Here is a 15,208-nt window from a genome sequence, read left to right as displayed (position 1 = left end):
GAATGAGACAGTGGCAAACTACTTCTGAAAAACCTTGCCAAAAAACTTTCAGGGATGTGTCAGTTTCCAAGACCTGATATGATTGAATGTAAGAAAAAAAAGTCAGTCCCTACAGAAACATTCTATGTGACATACTGTACTATATCTACTGTATTCCTTTTCCCCCAAAATCTACAATCCATTTACACTAAGAGGTTTCACAGTTTGATTTACCTCAGTTTATTTCACAGTTTGAGAAAATAGATACTGATTTACAATGATAATGTGATTGTTATTTGATCCCCTGTATCAATGAAGAAATACATTTTAATGGATATTCTTGCCTGACTCTCACGTTGACTTTGAAATAGTCCAACTTTAAATGTTGGAGTCTCTGTGAAAAGGAAATTCTAAATGTGGCATAACCAATGCAGAAAATAGTAATTAATTATAGAAGTTAATTACACTCTCCAAAATATCTGTTCTATATATTTTGATTCTTTGTAGCTTTCAGCTTGTAGGGTCTCTGGGGATCAATTACAAAGGAATACAGATTTTAAAATTAAACTGGGCAATGTGATTAAAGTTCTTCTACAATGTATGTTCCACTCACGAAGCACTTTGTGTGAGCTGTAGTGGCATTTCAGTAGCAGAATAAGTTTCTGTTCTGGATGGAAACCTGAAGGACTTTTTGTATAAATAAAATTGCAGTCTCGGTTTACTGTTATTTTTTTTCCCTTTTCCTTTTCGTTTTCAAAGAGACTTGGACTGTTGGCTCCTTGCTTAGCAGATTTGCATATTTTACTCTGGTAGTTTATTTGCTACTCTATTCACCTATTCTGAACTGTTATCTAAGTTGGCTTATACAGTAAAGAGATTCCATTTGGAACTGATTTGCTAAAGTTTAAAAATGTGTTCTTAATTATTTCAGTTCCGTCGAGCAAAAAGAGAAGTGGTTCACTTCCCTTCAAAGGTACTTTGCTTTTTCTGTATTCATATTAGGAAGTCATTGCTAAGTTAGCCAGGTGCAAAATTTGTATTTGAAAAGGTTCAAGCACAAAGTATCCTGATTTAAATTTGAAACAGCTGCTTTTAATTTACTGGAAATATTCTGACACTGCCTAACATTCTAGTATGGAACACTTCCAGCAAGGTCAGAGCTAACCTGTTTGAATTCAAAACAGTTGCTGCAAAATCTTGTCTACCTAATTTAGATCAAACTTTAGTTTCTCATTTTAGTGAGTGTAGTTCAGAGATATCCAGCTTATTTTTGAGCTAGTGGGCACATTTGAAATTTTGAGAATATGTGAACTTGAACAGTTTTCAAAATCTGGGCAGAGTACAGTTATGTAGAACTCAATTAACATAATGCTTCTGGTCACCAACTCTACTCTGTGCTACCATAAGCTTACTATCTTTTTTCAGGCAGGTAAGCATATTTCTTTTTAAAAATAAAACAAAAAGAGCTTAGACCAGGAGTCCTCAACCTTGGCAACTTTTAAGACTTGTGAACTTCAACTCCCAGAATTCCTCAGCCAGCTTCTGAGTTGAAGTCCACAAGTCTTAAAGTTGCCAAGATTGAGGACCCCCTGGCTTAGACATTCTTTCCATTATTCTTATTTTGGAAGAAAAATTATGGAGTTTATGCTTAGAAATTCTCATTCTTGGAAATGAAGTTGATGCTTGAGGATAGTGGTTCCTTTGTACTATGTCAACTTCTATATTTTTGAAAAATTATAAGAATCAGTTGGGGGAAAATTTCTGAGAAATGCTGAGAAATGTGTCTGGATACATTGCGGTGCCTAAGTGTAGTCTAAATGAGGTTATTTTATGGTCTTTAGAAATGCAGCCCTAAATGAGAAAGACTGAGAGATGAATAAGGTGACTAAATTTGATTGAATACAGTTTTGTTACATAGCATGAAAAAATAATCTATTTAAAGGAAATAATATTTATTTAAGGAAGTATCCTACAGGCTTCTTAGCTAGCTTTGCTGAAGAATCTTCCCTTAATGTTTACAGCATTGTCACTTCTGTTTTGTGAATTTACTTACAAAGTTTAATTCGATTTTTGCTTGCTTCGACAGTCGAATCAAAGAAGAGAAAGCAAAAGACTATCCCAAGAGTATTCCATTGAAGATTCTTGCAAAGGATATTGGAAATTGCGTATATGTAAGTGTTTCTAACTCCCAGTTTGAATGAGGAGTGTGTCCAACGCAAATGTTTTGTCTGCTTCTTCAGAAGCAGCTGTGAAGAAACAGATGATGCCTTTTTGAGTTGTACACAGAATTCACAATCTTTTCTGTTTGTTTGACTATTCTGTCTGATTCCTCAGATTTTTGATTTACTACTGTGGCTAGTAGTGCTAGCACTCTTTCCTAATCAAGGGATATGCTTGTTTGAAACCCACAGAACCAAGGTTAGACACAACAATGCAGAACAGATGCACATATCTCTCCAGGACTGGTCATTCTTAAAAATGCAATATAATAGTATTGGAACTACTAGTGAGGAGGCAATAGAGTGGCTTTTTAAAAATATGTATGATATGTGGATTTATTTTTCCCCCAGTTAGAACAGCTGGACATCTCAGGGGATCAGCTTCATTTTATCTGCAGATTGGGTTAAGTGGTGGGAGCGATGACATAAGCAACACAAATTACTTTATCACATTCTCACCAAAGGCAAGCTGTATGCAAATTTGCTGACCTACTGCTGGGTGCCAGATATCAATACTTTGCAGAAATGTTAGCTTTGTTTTGTTCATGTCATAATTATCCAGGTGCATCCTGGAGCAAAAATAGACTTGAGTTCATACTGCTTCAGTTTACCTTCTGTGACACTGTACTGTATAATTTTCTGCATCTCTGTGGCAGAAGGCTATTTTGAACAGTCGGTGAAAAGGAAACTCGCGGAGACTTTTGGAATTGGAAGTTTTGTGGCTGGTTTCGAACTTAATTGTGAAATGTTTAATATGTACTTTGACTTAAAAGAGAATGATCTTTCTTCCAGAAAAGAATGTTTCTGGCTTAAATAACCCTCCTAAGACCTCCTGGCTAAGTTTTTGCACTAGTTAGAGATTCTTTCTGATAGGGATTGAAATTATGGATCACGGTATTTGAAAGAGCATTCGAGACTCCTATTGGCTGTGTTTACAAGATACACTTAATGAATCTAGAAAGAAGTCACCCCCACCAATTTAGACGAGTTCAGAATCAAGTTTTAATTAACTAGAGCTTCTTGTGTCACACAAACTAGGAACGAGGCTTAATATGGTGGCTAAGTCCTGGAATAATATTAATTTTTTAAAAGTAAAACATTGGTGCTTACCGCATTTTGTCATAGTAGACCGTACAAAAACATTTACTTAAGGGAAGGTAAAAGGAAAAACTTTCATGTTCCTTATTTTTTCTGTAAAGAGAGTAGAAAACGTCTACCAGCCCTAAAACCACTGTTGCTCATGTACTTTGTGCTGTAACACAATATGGCATGAGGTGCAACTATAGGCAATGTGTAAATAAATCCCTTGTTATTTAAAATCTCAAAATAAGACAATATTTAAAGAACTCTTTGCCAAGATCTTTTATGCAGGTCTAGTTTACATGCAGTTAGAGCATCTATCTTTGGTTTTTGTTTTTCATCCTTTAAGCTTACATATAAGTTAGTTGTCATACCCAAATTATGGCTGACATTTTCAGCTCTTTTTCTTTTGAGCAATAATACAGGTTTGAATGTTTCTTTTTTTCTTCACAGTCAAAAACCTTGACCATTACTAACCTGAACACAGCAAATGATGTGATCCTCTTGGCCCTGCAGCAGCTTGGAATTAATGTGAGATTGACTGTTTGTTTTTTATTTGTTTATTTATGTTGGCAAATAATGTTTGCAGTATTATAAAGTAATCCTGATGCCTGAAAAACATCATTTTGCATTATACAAGTTGGACCATCTTGAAAAATAGTTATTGGGAAAAAGAAAGTACTTAATTCAGAGGAGGAAATATATTGCTTGAATTCAATTTTTCCCCTCCTCTGTTAAGTAGAGATATGAACTGTCTTTGCTTAAAAGCATCCTTGAATAGAACAATATAGTAGAAGATCAATTCCTTCATTAGCGTTCCTGTGTTTTGCTTCATTTGATCCAGAGCTATTTCTTGTCTATTGCACTTTGGGAACTATTTGACTGGCTGTCAGCTATCCTATTAACATCTGTCAAATTTCCTTAAGTCAGGAAGTTCCCCTCATAACCACAGACAAATTTGAAAGTATAGCTCAGATTCCTAGACACCTAACCTGTGTTTCTGAAGTCTTGAAAAAGTGGATTGACCAGCAAGCATCAGCCAGTCCAGCCTGCACTTTCAAAATAGTTCCTCGAAAATAGTCCCCCCCTTAAAATAGTGGAAAGTTAAGCAGAATGGGGCTGTCTCCTACCTGTTGAAGATATGGGTTGTTTGATCCCCAACTGATTGCTGCCTTCTAGCCACTAGCACAGGGGTAGGCAACCTCGGCTCTTTTATGACTCATGGACTTCAACTCCCAGAATTCCTGAGCCAGCCTGGCTCAGGAATTCTGGGAGTTGAAGTCCATGAGTCATAAAAGAGCCGAGTTTGCCTACCCCTGCACTAGCATAAATGGGGAGGCTAAAAGAGACATATGAGATTGCAGCATTGCAATTGGAGGGTTTGATTGCAGTACCAATTACTATTGTCTCTCCTCTTTTGATGCTTTCTCACCCCCCCTCCCCATTTTTGGCAGTATACAACACAATACTTTCAGCTGCATGAAGTTCCAATAATGCTTCTATTTTAGGAACACCCACTCAAAAACTACTAGGAATTCCCCATTGCAAACAAGTAATCAATTTGTCAAAGGACAGTTTTATCCAGTGCCAAAAATACCTAAACAGTGTAGCTTATATCACCTCAGATCCTGGAACGCTCTGGTATGCTAAGAAAACAGTGGATTTTTCTTGTATGGAAAAAAAAGACTCTGGATCACTCTGAATGGATGGTTAGATGTCTATGGAGATTCTCAATCGTCCTGATCACAGTTCTCCCATAGGTGCTTTTTCTAAAAGGCAACTGGATTTTCTTGTGTTTTTTTTATTTTTATTTATTTGAACTGAACGGAAGAAGCTTCTTTGGAAGAGAAGCGAATTTTTTTTTTTGCAAAAAAAATCACCAAGAAAGTCCATTTGCCTTTTGGAAAAAGCACCTTTGGGACAATGAGTAGTTACCAATAAAGAAAAATATTTGTAGCTCAGGGTTAAAATTAGGGATGCTTGGTTGTTTTTTTGCAGATGTTTCATTATTGGTACTGAAAGGTCTGCAAAAAAAAAAACAACCGAGGGCAGGGAGCATAAAAGATCCTTCAGTGGTTAGTTAGCCATCCCAGGGGTGTGTATGTGTGTGAAACAGACTTTTTTGATCCAAACAGGCCAAGCGTCCCTTTGATAGCTAGTCTGTTGGTGCATTGCTTCAAATGTGAGACTGGCTGAAAGCTTTCCTATTGTGAGCACCAAACACTCCGATCCATATTTTCATCAGCTGTTTCCTGGAAAGATGAAGCAGAAATGTACCCTCTTTGTCTTCTACTTCCATTCTGTTTTGCCCAGGAATAAAATGGGACACATTCAAAGGGAGACTGTTTAATTTTCTGTCTGCAATCTCTCATATTCTGATCTAAAAACTAGAAGGGTAACCCAGTAGAACGGTACAGATCAGGAGTTTAACTTGGAACCATTTTGTAGTAGAACAGTATAGAAATACCAGTGGTGAAAATAAATTAAGCCTTTGCTGGTTATTGGCACAGGAGTTTGTTTGTTTGGTTTTTAGTGTAGTTGTGTATTCTTTTGTAGTTCCTTCTCTCTGGTGGCTTAGTGAATCCACAAGGCACCCCATATTCACTCTCTTTTGTGTTGTTCAATTTTGGCTTTGTGAACATACTGTTTTTAGAAAAGAGCTTTCTGACATGTTCCAGCTTATTGGAAATCTTTGCAAAGGAGAGCTGGAAGCATGAAATCAATTGGAATGGAAACAAATTTCAAGATGGAAGAAAGACTATGTTTTTTGCTCCTTTCCCCTTTCATTTCCTTCCTTTTCAGTTCACAGTCATGCCATGTCACCACAGTCTGTAGAGTTCCATATGTGGAAACAGCAGCTGCAGTCAAACCCTCTCCATAGCACTTAGATTGCATACAATTGTCACGCCTGGTCAAAATACAGCCTTTAGTGTTTTTACCCAAATGTGTAGAGAGCCTGTCAAAAGCTCTGTCGGGGCACATATTACAACAGATGTGCCAATAGTGTAAATATTTAAGTGTTCTGCTATTTGATTTCTGTTAAACGTCAGTGACCTCTGCTGTAGTCTAGAACAGCTGTGTTAAGGACACATGTTTTAATTTATAATTTTAAATAAATCAGCTTTCTGTTCATTCTAACAGATGTAGGGTTGTATTTTTAAAGGGTTCTGAGAAGGATTATCAGCTGTGGGTTAATTCTGGGAAAGAAGACGCCCCTTACCCTCTTATTGGTAAGTACATGAAAAGGGTATGCTTAATGATGTAGAATTTGCTTTGTATTATGTTCCTTCAAGGTTTTCAGAGTCAATAACAGCTTAAAAAATAACAACCTACAACCATAATTCCAACTGGACCTTCCATTGCTAACCAAGGCAATCATTAAGCGAGTCATGCAGACTTAACAACCTTTTTTGCCACAGTTGTTAAATGAATCATACAATCATTTAGCAAATTCGGCTTCCCCCAGTGACTTTGGTTGTTAGAAGCTGGTTGGGAAGGTTGCAAATGATGACTTCAGAACACTGCAACTCTCATAAACACTTGCTGATTGCCAAGTGCCCAAATTTTGATCACATGACCATATGGATACTGCAACAGCCATAAATATAAGGACTGGTTGTAAGTCACTTTTTTCAGAACTGCTATAATTTCGAACTGTAATGAAATAGATGGATATAAGTCGAGAACATATAATAAAATAGATTAAACTCAAAAAATAGTATTAAACATTACTCAAGATTTTGTTATTCAAAGACAGCCTAAGGATATTTTTCAAGTCATCTAGAAACTCTTTACTGTGAGCATTGTATAAGTAGACAATAAGAATAAATATATTTTCAACTAATGAATAAACTGCAACAAGAGTGGGAATTTCCTTCTGTTTTGGGGGGGGGCAATTTCTGTAACCTCTGACTTTCTGCTGGATTGGTGGGCATTGGAGCCTATTAATATCAGGAAGGCTCATCAGGAATTTAATTTCATATTTGAAAATTTGAGACTGGTTTTACTTATTGCATGAAGCCATTAAATGGTTAGGGTTTGACTGTGTTGTATGTATATTCAGCCACTGTGGTTTGTAAAATGTGATAAATGGCTTCAGATGTTGTGCAAATCAGCAACAACACCTGTGGAGAAATCATGGTTTTATTACATTAAAAGAAAAGCAACACAGAGTTGTTCCAAATGGGATTCTTATCTGCAATTGTTCTTGGCACACTTACCGAAGATAAGATGACATGTTCTTGGCTGATTTTGTCAAATACAGTATGTTTTTCTTTAAAAGAGTGCTGCGAGTTCAGAAAACTTACTGTAGCGTCCCACTTTTACTTCCTTTTTTAAAAAAAATGTGTTGTGGTTTTGGCATATTGAGCTAGTTAAGCTAGGGTAAAGGAAAAGAGACTATTGTGGAGTGTGGAATTTTTAATGAGGTTTGGAGTTTTTTAAAACCAGAAGCAATACAGATAATGATTGAGGTTATATCATTCTCTCAGAAAAATTTATCAACTTCCTTTGATATTTTCTTGAGAGGGTGTGTGACTAGGGTTAGTTGTAATTGTAGATTTAGATGTGACCTCAGACAATTGAGAACTGTATTTCTAATTCTGATCTGCAGAACACATTATTTTGTTACGCTCAAAAAGATGGGCCTGGCTTTCATAAACCACCTATTGAAAATATCCATTAAAATCCATTTTACCCCCTCATTACAAACTACAGATTGCTAGTAATCTGGCTATTTTTATAAGAAAAGGCTAGACCCCTCCTTCCATTTAGTTTTTTCTTTTTCCTTTCTTTTTCTTTGTCATTTTTGCAGATTTTGACAGCCTTATAAGAAGATGAATTTTAAAAAACCTCTTCCCCTCTTAAGTGTGGAACATAGTTTTCTCTTACTGAAACCCACCCTAAGTGTTAAAGTATGATTCCATGAACTTAAGGAAGCTAAGGGTACTTGTCTCAACTCTGTTCTGATCAGCAGTGGGTGTTGCTCAGATGTAGACTGAAAGGCAAATTGTTGCTTTTTGCCTTTTGTTCCTTGTCTGCCATTACTCCCACGGACAGACTTAACACATTTTTTTATGTTTTAGCCTTTGCAGTGCTTCACTGAAGCACATTCGCATACAACAGATTATTCTAAAACAAGAAAAATATGGATTTGAATTTAATGTTGAAATACCAATCCCAATTTATTAAAAAAAAGTAAAAAATTCTTGCAGATTTTGCTCTGCTAGCCATTGCCAACTATATGGGATGGTGCCCATCTCCATTTCAAGGCCATTGAGCCAGGGCTGTGGTCATATGGCCAGCATGACATCATGGAGCGCCATGACCTTCCTATTTATCTACTTGCATTTTCATTGTTTCAAACTGGTAGGTTGGCTGGAGCTGGGGCGAGGAGGAGAGCTCACCCTATCATGTGGCACTTGAGTCTCGAACTTGGGTTGTTGACTTTCCAACCAAAAAGCCCAATGTCTTAGCCACTGGGCTACCACACTGCCCCAATTTATTAAACCATCTAAGATAATAACAACCTCCATTTTTGTATCCATGATTTTTCATATTGCAACTCTATTTGATGTGCTGTGAACAGGTGGCAGAACCTTTTCAACCATATCTGACTTGAGAAGATATACAGGTCAAGCCTGATTAATATTTGAATGGCAGAATTCCAAGGAGTGTTGGACTGAAAGCTCAGCTTGGAAGTCACAACACACCCTAAAAGAAATCAGTGACAAACCACATCTGTGATCTTTCTATATAATTCCATAAGCTATATTCATGTAGCCCTCCCAGGAGTCAATTAGAACTTGAAGGGGCCCTCTGATCATTGAGATACATTTGAAAAGATTCAAGTGGGACAAATAAAGTTGGAATTTTTAAAAAACCCTAAAATTTGACAGCTGGGAGCTACAAAAATGCTATATTTTTTTCAGTAAATAAGATGCAAAATAAATGAGTTAAGCTTCTACTTGACTTAACAAATCTGTTTTATTACTTAAAAATAAAGCCCAATGCTCATTGCAAAGGACAGAATCTCATTTAGTGATATTTTTCATGTTATCTGCAACTTGTACTCGCAGCTTTTAATTTTGTTTTGAAGTATGGCCCCTGGCTATGAAATGTTGTTGGGACTTAGAGGTGTAGATCATGATATGTCAGTAGATATTTTGATGATTTGCAAAGGTTTGCCAAGAATTTTTAAATCACATTTGTGTTCAACTTCATCAGGAAAGTGTTGCATTGGAAGATTGTGGACTGAGTTCAGTTCTGCTACTGAATACAGATTCTGTTTTCTGAATTGGAGTATACTGTTGCTCAGTATTTTAGTTCTAAATACTTGTCCTGGATAGCTAACTCAAGTTGATGGTTCTTGGAAGTTCTGGTAAAAGACCAACCCAGGGCCAACTAATCTGAACTTAACTGCTGGCTGTATGTGAGAAAAGATTCAAATAACATGTGCATGTTTTCCTTCAAGAGAGGAAGATAATATAAATATTTCAATATTTCAACTGTTTTTCTTCTTAACTAGTTAAAAGGCTAATAATTTGAATACAGAGATAGAGTTCCCCATGCTGAGGTTTGACCCTGAAATGATTTGATCTGCCTCCCTTTCCTAATACCTCTTCCAATTGTCTGGTTCACCATAAGGACTTCTCTATCTTATATTGAAAACAATGAGACTTGCTATGAATGCCAGAGTAGCAAAAGTTGGCTTCCCTAAGCATTTTAAATCTTTCCATTTTAAGGATGCACACTAACTTATCCTACGCTGTGGGATATACTGCTTATCAAGGAAAACGAAGGAGAGGAAAAGAATAACATGTTTTCATATGGTATCCAGATGTCGTTTTGCAAGCCTCGGGCTACAAACTCAGAAATCTCTGTTATTTCTGTTCATTTGAGATATACAAAAGCCTAGGCTTTCAATGCCCAGTGATGATTTGACTGACACATAATGCTCTGCATTTGCCCTGTGTAGGAGAAATAATAATGGCTGTTCTAAGAAATAATAGTGGATATACTTTAAAGTCACCGGATATGTCAGTCCTTCACTTGGGCTGACCTGTGCCCACATATCTGGCACTGTCAGTAAGTAAACCACACCATACTTTTTCCATTTTTAGCAGACAGAATCAGAAATTGGGCTAGCAAAGTAGGGGAAGACAGGATTTTGAAAATCCTGAGTACTAGATAATTGAGCATAAAGATAACATAGTGTAAATGTCTATGGAGATTTTCAGTCATCCAGGTCCTGGCTGTCCCAAAGGTGCCTTACCGAAAGGCAACTGGACTTTCTTGGTTTTGCTTGAAGACGTTTCGCTTCTCATCCAAGAAGCTGAACTGAAGAACTGAACTCCAGAACTGAAGAAGCTTCTTGAATGAAAAGCAAAATGTCTTCGAGCAAAACAAAGTCCAGTTGCCTTTTGAAAAAGTACCTTTGGGACAACATAGTGTAAAATCAATTGAGTATGAAACATTTATTCTAGGGACTACAGTCCACTTTTAAAGAATAAATATTATTGTGACATTCCGATAGATCTTGTTCTTCAGACTATTACTTGTTTTACACATATGCAAATTAAAATCTCTTCTTTTATGAGCAGGGCACGAATATCCTTTTGGAATTAAAATGAGCCACATTCGTGACACTTTGCCCCAGACACAGGGGTCAAAGGATGGGGATTGCCCTCTGGATCTTCAGGGAGCCTTCCTAATAGAACAATTGCCCCGTGAGCTTCAGTGCCAGTTCATTCTCAAGCCAAGTCGCCTGGCCACTGGGCATCAGTTAAATGGTGAGTCTTCCCATTTACAAGTGTCCCCCCGCTCAACCAGTAATGTTGTAGGTGTAGCCCACCAGGTCACGTGGAATGCCTATTGAGTTTATTATCAATTCTTCCTGTGATAAGTGGATCCCAGTTGTTCTCTTACAGTTGTATATTGCAGAGGAACATAGGATGTCCTATTATAAAATGGCAGAGTGCTGGAGAATCTAAAACATGCTAAAACAGTGCTGATCAATGGTTTCTTCTCAGATTGAAGGAGATATTGAGTGGGGCACCACAAGAATGGGTGTTCTAATATTTTCATTAACAGATTGGGACAATAGCTAGAAGAAACGCTTGTTAGGTTTGCAGACATCATAAAGACAAAGTTCAGAACAATCTGAAGAGAGAAATGGGCTTCATGTTAATACAATTAAATTCAACCAAGTAGAAAATTCTTTATTTAGAAAACAAAAATCAAATGCACAAGTATAGAGTTTGTTCATAGTATAGCCTCATCTAACACCTTAACCACAAATAGTGTTCACTTTCCACAACAAGAACAGTCTTCTCTTCTAAAATAAGCAAATAGCAAAACTTACTTTCTTCCTTCCTGCCTTTCTTTAGAGTTAAGCCAAAAGCCATTTAAAAGGAGAAGATCAATTATAAACTGGGCCTTCTGGCGAGAAACAGGTGTTCCAGTGGACCATTTAGTGCCATCTCCAACATCTCCCAAATCGGGGAAGCTGTTCGGGCTTTCCCTCTCATCCCTCTGTGAGAATGATAATCTGCCCAAACCTATCTTGGTAAGTCTCTTTTACATCCCAAGCAGATGATGGCAACTGTCTAGCCAAAGGTGTGCACAAGTAGTCCTGGAATACACTTGGGTCATTGAGAATATATAATCGTGAATCTCTTCATTGAGAAAATACAAGTAGTCTTCATCTTACGACCACAGTTGAGCTCAAAACCTCTGTTGCTAAACAAGACAGTTAAGTGAATTTTGCCATTAAGTTAGCAACATGGTTGTTAAGTGACTCTTGTTTCCCCATTGACTTTGCTTGTCAGATGGTTGCAAAAGGTGATCACATGACCCTGGGACACTGCAACTGCCATAAATCTGAGTCAGTTGCCAAGTGACTGATCATGGGGATGCTACAATGGTCATAAGTGTGAAAAACGGTCTTAAGTCACTTTTTCCAATGCCATTGTAACTTTGAATGGTTAAAGGTCGAGAACTATCCATATTTGCCATTATGAGCATGACCAGTCATGAAATGAGATTTGGGGAATTAGTTGGTAGATGGCAAATTAGATCCTTCAAATGCTCTGCCATCTCTTGTGGCACCTAGTAAGTATGTGACATGCCAATCTTTTTTTTAAAGGTGGGACAGAGAGTATGGTAAACATCAAGGAAAGTCCCTATAGACACATTGGCACTCACAGGCAATAAATTGCTACTCCTGTTCTAAGTGCATTATGGCAGGAGAAGCAAAGGAACAATCAATAGGGATTTGGAGCTTTACTTTGTCTCTTTGAATGAAACCAATTAAATTGTAAATAGCAATAGCACTTAGAATTATATACTGCTCCGCAGTGCTTTACAGCCTTTCTAAGCAGTTTACAGAGTCAGCATACTGCCCCCCAACAATCTGGGTCCTCAGAAGGGTGGAAGGCTGAGTCAACCTTGAGCCAGTCAAGATCGAAATGCTGGCAGTCGGCAGAATTAGCCTGCAATACTGCATTCTAACCACTGCGCCACCACTGCTCTTAATGGGCAGTTTTGCATAATCATTTGTACTATGGTATCTCCTATCATAAGATTATAATGGAATAGCTTCCTATTCCACACTCCATATTTATATCAAATAACAAACATCTGATTTCCAGGATGTTAGAGCAAAATTTGGCATCCAAAATAGAAGTAACAAATTTATTTCCACATTTAAGCTTTGTGGATTCCTGTTCGTTTCATTAAAATATAAAGTCATTGTTAACTAATCGATAAATACATGGACATTGCTGTGATAGTGGAGCATGTAAGGTACTTGGTACCTGTGCATAATATTTTAGACCATAATAAGAGAATATGTGCTGTTAATTATGAGGAGTACTATAATAAGACCAGTAAAGGTAAAGGTAAAGGTAAAGGTTCCCCCGCACATGTGTGCTAGTCGTTTCCGACTCTAAGGGCCGGTGCTCATCTCCGTTTCATAGCCGAAGAGCCAGTGCTTGTCCGAGGACGTCTCCGTGGTCATGTGGCCGGCATGACTAGATGCCAAAGGCGCACGGAGCGCTGTTACCTTCCCACCGTAGTGGTCCCTATTTTTCTACTTGCATTTTACGTGCTTTCGAACTGCTAGGTTGGCAGAAGCTGGGACGAGTAACAGGCGCTCACTCTGCTACGCGGCACTCGGGATTCGACCCGCCAAACTGCCGACCTTCCCATCGACAAGTTCAGCGTCCTAACCCACTGAGCCACCGCGTCCCTTCTAATATAAGACCAGTACATAACATCTAATACCTTAATAAGCAACCAATATTACAACATGTTCTTCTGTTATATTTAGGCTTTTTTGTTGAGATAATGAAGGCTAAAGAATAAGTTGGCATGTATCTGCCAAGGATAATTTACACATCAGCAACTTTTTCCAAGATTTCCCTTCCCTTTAGAGTGACTTATTCATTTTTTCTTCATGCTAAATGCAATTTCTGCATAATCACAGTTAATACAGCATTTCTTGAAACCATGGTTTGTAAATTTTAAAACTGTTGCGTCAAACCACGGTTGCAGAAGAAATATTTGCCATTTACCTTACAGGTTTTAATGTACACATAGATCTCTCAAAGATTTACCATTTGGTATTGCTTCATACAAATCAGATATATACACATTGTGCTTATCTTCCCCTTAAGGGTACAGGAATTTGTGCATAAACCACAACTCCCACAGTTACTATATTTGAAAATGAAACATGCCTAAACTTATGGTTCCTTCCAAAATACCACATTTAAAGTTTTTTTTAAAAAAAAACCTTGTAATTTATAAATCTGATAAGTCAAGTGTAACTAAAAATATTATAATAAACTCTACTTTAGTTGTTGCCTTGCAAAATTTGATCAGTATAAGGATTGATTTTAGCATAGCATAGCATAGCATAGCATAGCATAGCATAGCATAGCATAGCATAGAATAGAATAGAATAGAATAGAATAGAATAGAATAGAATAGAATAGAATAGAATAGAAGTACAGTACCATACAATACAATACAATACAACACAATACAGTAGAATAGTGGAAGGGACCTTGGAGGTCTTCTACTCCAACCCTCAGCTCAGGCAGGAAACCTATTCCATTAGCAAAGTCCCAAATACTTAAAAAAAAGAAAAGAATGGATACCTCAACACAAATAGCTAAAAATGAAGGATAGAGAGATGAAGGAGGAAAGAGGCAAGCTGAACATTTCAGAAATGGAAAATTGGTGTATGAGCAGATAGCCAATATTCGCAGATAGAAAGGTTGAAATGCAAAAGGAAATTAGGGTTGCAAAGGGAAACTGAAGAGTGACAAAAGAATGTATTTTGGCTTTGTCAATAGTAATAAGAAAAAAAAGGAAGGAGAAGACACATTGCTAAAAGACAGTAACAGGTGACAATGAAAAGGCAGAGCTTCTTAACTCCTACTTTGCTTTGGTATTGTCCTGAAAGAGGAAATTTTCTTAAGTGAATCTAAACAGGATTGACGCTTGGAAGGATTGAGAACCTAAATGAGGCTTGAGGAACATCTGGTTACCATGAATCAGTTTAGTGTTCAAGACCAGACTGAATGGAAATAGAAATTACAACTGAGAATCACTTTCTGTGATCTTTGAGAAGTCCTGGAAGAATGGTGTAATACCAAAGGACTAGGAGAAGGATAAATATTCCTATCATTAAAAGGGGGTGGGGAGAGAGAACTCCTCTCAGACCAATTGATGTTGATACAGGGCAAATTTTTCGAACAAATTATAAAACAGTTTGGATAGGAAGACTTAAAAGAATGAATATGGTTAGCAGTTCATTTGGAAAGGACCTGGGTATGTTGGTGAATCACAAGCTGAACATGAGCCATCAATGCAACGCGGGTACCAAAAAATCCTAACAACGGCAAATGCAATTCTAGGCTTCA

General features: G+C 37.3%; 1 protein-coding gene across 1 annotated transcript in view; it reads left to right on the top strand.

The window, feature by feature from the left end:
* ARHGAP20 (Rho GTPase activating protein 20) overlaps nucleotides 1-15,208 on the top strand; it is a gene marked incomplete at both ends in the record, with an annotated part of 92,413 nt that overhangs the window by 69,344 nt on the left and 7,861 nt on the right. Inside the window, 6 exons of the mRNA XM_081326543.1 lie at nucleotides 911-952; nucleotides 2,066-2,150; nucleotides 3,732-3,809; nucleotides 6,442-6,508; nucleotides 10,880-11,068; nucleotides 11,666-11,844. Of these exons, the coding sequence (XP_081182669.1) occupies nucleotides 911-952; nucleotides 2,066-2,150; nucleotides 3,732-3,809; nucleotides 6,442-6,508; nucleotides 10,880-11,068; nucleotides 11,666-11,844 (640 nt within the window). The remainder of the gene's footprint in view (nucleotides 1-910; nucleotides 953-2,065; nucleotides 2,151-3,731; nucleotides 3,810-6,441; nucleotides 6,509-10,879; nucleotides 11,069-11,665; nucleotides 11,845-15,208) is intronic.

The sequence above is a fragment of the Vipera berus genome, assembly GCF_964194415.1.
Source record: "Vipera berus genome assembly, chromosome: 4".
Classification (NCBI taxonomy): domain Eukaryota; kingdom Metazoa; phylum Chordata; class Lepidosauria; order Squamata; family Viperidae; genus Vipera; species Vipera berus.
Note: the sequence above shows the minus strand (reverse complement) of the source record. Positions and strands in the feature narration are given on the sequence as shown.